Raw genomic sequence first — 6,424 nt, 5'->3', positions numbered from 1 at the left:
TCTCCTCTTCTCTCCTCTCCCCCTCCTCTCTCCCTCCTCTCTCTTCTCTCCTCTCCTCTCCTCTCCTCTTCTCTCCTCTCCTCCTCTCTTCTCTCCTCTCCTCTCCTCTCCTCCTCTCCTCTCCTCTCCTCTCCTCTTCTCTCCTCTTCTCTCCTCTCCTCTTCCTCTCCTCCTCTTTCCTCTCCTCTCCTCTCCTCTCCTCTCCTCCTCTCTCCTCTCCTCTCCTCTCCGCCTCTCTCCTCTCCTCTCCTCTTCTCTTCTCTCCTCTCCTCTCCTCTCCTCCTCTTTCCTCTCCTCTCCTCTCCTCTCCTCTCCTCCTCTCTCCTCTCCTCTCCTCTCCGCCTCTCTCCTCTCCTCTCCTCTCCTCTTCTCTTCTCTCCTCTCCGCCTCTCTCCTCTCCTCTCCTCTCCTCTTCTCTTCTCTCCTCTCCTCTCCTCTTCTCTTCTCTCCTCTCCTCTCCTCTCCTCCTCTCTCCTCTTCTCTTTTCTCTTCTTTCTTCAGCAGTTCTTCATCAGCAGCCATGCCACCTTCAGCTCTCATGTTCTGTTCCTTATGTTCCCCACACTCATGTTCTACTGTTCCTTATGTTCCCTACACTAATGTTCAACTGTTCCTTATGTTCCCCACACTCATGTTCTACTGTTCCTTATGTTCCCCATACTCATGTTCTACTGTTCCTTATGTTCCCCACACTCATGTTCTACTGTTCCTTATGTTCTCTCACGCCCATGTTCAACTTGTCTACTGTTCTTTATATTCCCCACACTCAGGTTCTACTGTTTTGTATGTTCTCCACACCCATGTTCTACTGTTCTTTATATTCCCCATGCTCAGGTTCTACTGTTCCTTATGTTCTTCTATACTCATGTTCTACTGTTCCTTGTGTTCTCCCCACACTCATGTTAAACTCCTCAACTGTTCATTATATTCAACACAGTCATGTTCTACTGTTCCGTATGGTCTTCCACACTCATGTTCTGCTGTTCCTTATGTTCCCCGTACTACATGTTCTACAACAGACTCTGCAACCACGTCACTTTCAGCTTGAAGTTTTTTTCTGTTACTTCCTCATGTTCCTTACACACATGTTCCTTACACACATGCTCCTTACACACATGCTCCTTACATATTGTCTCATGTGCTCTCCACACTCATGTTCTACAGTTCTATTATTCCTTATGCTTCCCCACACCCATGTTCTTCTGTTACTTATATACCCCACACCCATGTTCTTCTGTTACTTATATACCCCCCACACAGGTTCTACTGTTACTTATATACCCTACACCCATGTTCTTCTGTTACTTATATACCTCCCACACAGGTTCTACTGTTACTTATATACCCCACACACAGGTTCTACTGTTACTTATATACCCCACACCCATGTTCTTCTGTTACTTATATACCTCCCACACAGGTTCTACTGTTACTTATATACCCCACACACAGGTTCTACTGTTACTTATATACCCCACACACAGGTTCTACTCTTCCTTCTGTTCTTCCACCCTCATGTTCTACAGTTCCTTATGTGCCCCACACTCATGTTCTACAGTTCCTTATGAGCCCCACCCTCATGTTCTGCTATTCCTTATGTAGACTTGATGAACGTTTGCATATAGTACCTCTCCCCTTTATGCCTGGTGTCCATAACTCTACTGTCACCACAGCACATTGACACACACTTCTATCGCATTGCACTGAAGAGCTTTTATATATATATATATTAATTAAGCAATATGACACAGGTGGGAGTGGTTTTGTTAAAGGATATGTATACGGCCGTAATTCAGCCGCAGGTACGAGACCGAAGGTGGACTGCCAAAGGTAATTACAGCCGTGGCGATATCCTTTACCAACGCCATGGTCACGTGTTTAGTTTAAAGACACAAAATTGTGTTTACTATTGTTTATTTGTGTTTACTATTGCTTATTTGTGTTTACTATTGTTTATTTTAATTTCCTTTTGTTCATCCTCTGCCCAAAAAAATAGTTCCAATCTTAACCTTTGCGTTCCCCGTTGCTAAGCAACACAATACCACTCAAGAGCCAAGTTCAATGAGAGGCTATATGTGCGTGTGCACACAGTAACTTGTATAACCTTACTTGTTTATATTACATATCCCATATTACATATCTCATATCACATATTATATCATAGCTCATATCTCACATTACATATCTCATATCTCATATCACATATCTCATATCTCATATTACAGTTTTGCTTTAAAGCACTTAATGAAATTTGGATCCACTTGATCTTGATCTTCACCTTCTTGATGACCAGAAGTCATCGCTTGCAAATGATTTTGAAATCATTGATGATGAAACACTTTTTCATTGGTTTAACTCATGTTTCACATCCTTTTTCAAATAATTTAGCACATTTCTCATATAGAGACTCCATACTCCATTGGATCAACTTTGTGAAACAAATGGAAAACATGTATTCACAGCTAATATATATTGCTTGCAAACTAATGAACTTGTAATGTCAATGTGTGAATCTCCTTTGCACAATTCTTCAATAAGCAATCATTCATTATGCATAAGAGATACCATGTCTGTTCTGTGTTGCTATTTGCAAATATGGATCGGAGGTACATTTAGAGAAAGCACTGTATTACCTATTTGGTGAAGAAAACAGTACAAAAGCTGACAAGTCTAGGTGCTTACTGTAGGTCTATTTCAATAAGTTGTAGTTCAATGACATTTGTCTTGTCCAGGTGTAGATCTTGGACATGTACATGTCAATGGCAGTTACATCTTCGGAGGAATGAATACAATTATTTTTTATTAAAAAATCCAAAAGAAATGGCACAGACATAGCAAAAAATGAAGGTTGAAACTCCTGCAGTGTGTAATGATTGATTAATTGACTACAAGTTGTGTTGTTTGAAGTCAAAATTTGCTTTTGCTGCATGTTTTACAGTTTTTCTCGATTGCTTTTACCTGCTTAAGTATACTGGTATTCACTTAGTCTTCATGACTACTTTCTTTGCACAGCAGAAGTTATCTCTTGCGAATGTGTTCATACAGTATATCAGATATCAGAGTTAACGCAAGCATTAAAGCGATCAAGAAAAACTGTAAATGAAACATTCGCCTGCTATTCATTTACTCTATTTCCGCACTCAGATGTGACGTTATAAAAATCACTGCTCACTTGCGCCGAATGAATGGAATTAGATCATTCAGTGCAATATGCAGAGAGATTACAGATTACAATATGCAGAGAGAGTTTTTTTTAACTGCTTATACACTAAATATTTGGTTGTCACACAGTTTTTGAAACCTGTCACTCAAACACCATAACCCCACACCAAATCTGCAAAACCATACACTAATTCTCAGCCTTTAAATCAGTTTTCAATTTCAGAAAACGTTTTGCAAAACTCACACAAGTCTCTACCTAACACACAAAAAAATCTAACCCGTTAATCATAAATCAGGTTTATAGGCCAAGACATAGCAAAAAATGAAGGTTGAAACTCCTGCAGTGTGTAATGATTGATTAATTGACTACAAGTTGTGTTGTTTGAAGTCAAAATTTGCTTTTGCTGCATGTTTTACAGTTTTTCTCGATTGCTTTTACCTGCTTAAGTATACTGGTATTCACTTAGTCTTCATGACTACTTTCTTTGTACAGCAGAAGTTATCTCTTGTGAATGTGTTCACACATTTTCATTGGGTTCACACATTTCTCACACCCTTTTGCTAAACAGTTAACACTGGTGTCATTCAAAAGTCCCAAACTCTATTGGTTTTCCCATGCTAAACAAAAGGAAAACATCTTTTCACAGGTGGTACAGATTCCTTGCATAAGTCTGAATCTCTGATACACCTGTGTGAAACTTCTTTGCACAATTCTTCAATCAGCAATCATTCATTATACATAAGAGATGTCTGTTCTGTGTTGCTATTTGCAAGTATGGATCTAATGCACATTTAGACAAAGTACTGTATTGCTTATTTGGTGGAGAAAACAGTACAAAAGGTGTTTACTGTAGGTCTATTTCGAGGAAAAATGACAAGTTGTAGTTCAATGAAATTTACTTTATCTTGCTAGGTGTTTACTGTATGTCTTACATGTCAACGACAGTAACATCTTGGGAGGAATGAATAAATTATTTTTTATTCAGTACATTTTAATACCAGAAAAATGAGAAAGTAATGGAACAGACATAGCAAAAATGCTCATTTTGAGAACTAGATTTTGCATTTTGTTGTCGAGTGTGTAATGATTGATTAAAGAGTGTTTTTGAATTGGCAACAAGTGTTTGAAGTGTTTGAAGGCAAGATTTGCTTTTGCTGCATGTTTTAAGTGTTTTGAGAGAGTAACAGCCTTTTGCAAGCAAAATGTGTCATTTTGTCCAGAGTGCTTTTGTTCAGACACGGGTGTCAGAGTTAACACAGGTATCAAAACGATCAAGAAAAAATGTAAATGTTTTGAGAGTCTTTTGCAAGCTGTGTGTTAACTGTTTTGACAATGTGATATCAGAGTTAACGCAAGCATTAAAGCGATCAAGAAAAACTGTAAATGAAACATTCGCCTGCTATTCATTTACTCTATTTCCGCACTCAGATGTGACGTTATAAAAATCACTGCTCACTTGCGCCGAATGAATGGAATTAGATCATTCAGTGCAATATGCAGAGAGATTACAGATTACAATATGCAGAGAGAGTTTTTTTTAACTGCTTATACACTAAATATTTGGTTGTCACACAGTTTTTGAAACCTGTCACTCAAACACCATAACCCCACACCAAATCTGCAAAACCATACACTAATTCTCAGCCTTTAAATCAGTTTTCAATTTCAGAAAACGTTTTGCAAAACTCACACAAGTCTCTACCTAACACACAAAAAAATCTAACCCGTTAATCATAAATCAGGTTTATAGGCCAAGTATACTTATACAAGGAATTTGGTCTCTGCATTTATCCCAATCCATGAATCAGGGGCGGAGTGGCAATCGGGAGGATCGGGAGTTTTCCCGGTGGGCTGGCCGATGAGTCTGCGCGGTGCGGGCTGTCCAATGAGTCTGCGCGGTGCGGGCTGTCCAATGAGTCTGCGCGGTGCGGGCTGTCCAATGAGTCTGCGTGGTGCGGGCCATAGAGCTTATTCTTAGCTATTCTTATAGAGCTATTCTTCTGTTTCTCTGTACAAGCCAATAAGGTAAAATTGTGTATCTGACAAGTTTCGGCTACCTTGCCTCTGTAGCCTTCATCAGAGGTGTCACGTGATGTTGGTGTGACATCGTCTGAGCTGTGTTATATGGAGTTTTCCATCCCACCTGATGTGGTGGGATGGCCGTGTCCCCTGGGGTGCTCCGGGGGGGGGGGGGGTCTGGTGGTTTTTCATACAGCCGGGGGCAGCCCTGCAGGTGTGGGATAGCTGGTAGGCTCCTTCATCCCGGTTCACAGTCTTTGGGGCCCGCTTCCTGATTTCAACCGCCTCTTTGATCCATCGATGGAATTTGTTGCTTTCCGTTCTGATGACCTTGGCTGCGTCCCAGTTCATAAGATGGTTTTCCCTCTTACAGTGGTCTGAAATTGCAGATTTCAGATTTTCTTGTGTTGCTTTCATTCCTGTTGCACGAGTGAGCGTTCCAGATGTTTCCTTTTCACATTCTTTCTGGTGTTCCTTTTTTCGTGTGCTGAATTGCCGGCCTGTCTCTCCTATATACATTTTATTGCATGTTAGGCAAGGGATCTCGTATATCACATCACACTTTTTCTCAGGGGGAATCTGATCCTTAGGATGTACTAGGATTTGGCGAAGCTTGATGTGTGGCTTCACTGGTGTGATGATGTGGTGTTTCCTCATCGCTCGCTGTATGCGTTCTGTGACCCCCCTGACGTATGGGAGGGTGACCATGCCTAGGTTCTCAGGCCTAGAACCTTTTTTCTTTTTCTCCTCCTTGTTATTTCTCTGGACCTCTCTCTTGCCTTTGTTTATGGCCCAGTTTGGGTAGTTGCAAGCTTTGAGTGCCTGTTTTATGTGGTTCTCCTCCTCCTCTCTGTCATGGTTGTCAGTGATGACCTTGGTACGGTCATATAGGGTGCGGACCACTGATAGCTTGTGTGCTGTGGGGTGCTCTGATGCCCATAGTAGATACTGGTCTGTGTGTGTGGGTTTTCTGTATATTTTTATCTTGATGCTACCATCCTCAATGTGATGTATTTTCATGTCCAGGAAGGCGATGGATCTATGTTCTTCCTCCTCATGAGTGAATTTTATGTTTCCAGTTTCGTCTATGGTGTTTAGATGGTCTGTGAGTCTTCGTGTGTGGCCGGTCTTGATCTTCTCCAAGATGTCGTCCACATAGCGTCTCCAGAGGGTCAACCTACATTCTTTGGGAGCGGTGGCGATGGCTTTGGCTTCCAGGTCCTCCATGAAGAATCCAGTCAT

General features: G+C 41.2%; 1 protein-coding gene across 1 annotated transcript in view; it reads right to left on the bottom strand.

Annotated features, from left to right (window-relative positions):
• crtac1b (cartilage acidic protein 1b) overlaps nucleotides 1–6,424 on the bottom strand; it is a 74,939-nt gene extending 68,515 nt beyond the window's left edge. Inside the window, exons 1-2 of the mRNA XM_042066154.1 lie at nucleotides 6,178–6,424; nucleotides 5,020–5,171 (exon numbers count right to left, since the gene is read on the bottom strand). Of these exons, the coding sequence (XP_041922088.1) occupies nucleotides 5,020–5,171; nucleotides 6,178–6,424 (399 nt within the window). The remainder of the gene's footprint in view (nucleotides 1–5,019; nucleotides 5,172–6,177) is intronic.

The sequence above is a fragment of the Alosa sapidissima genome, chromosome 16, assembly GCF_018492685.1.
Source record: "Alosa sapidissima isolate fAloSap1 chromosome 16, fAloSap1.pri, whole genome shotgun sequence".
In the NCBI taxonomy this organism is placed as follows: domain Eukaryota; kingdom Metazoa; phylum Chordata; class Actinopteri; order Clupeiformes; family Clupeidae; genus Alosa; species Alosa sapidissima.
The sequence above is the reverse complement of the archived record's forward strand: the minus strand, read 5'-3'. Positions and strand labels throughout refer to the sequence as shown.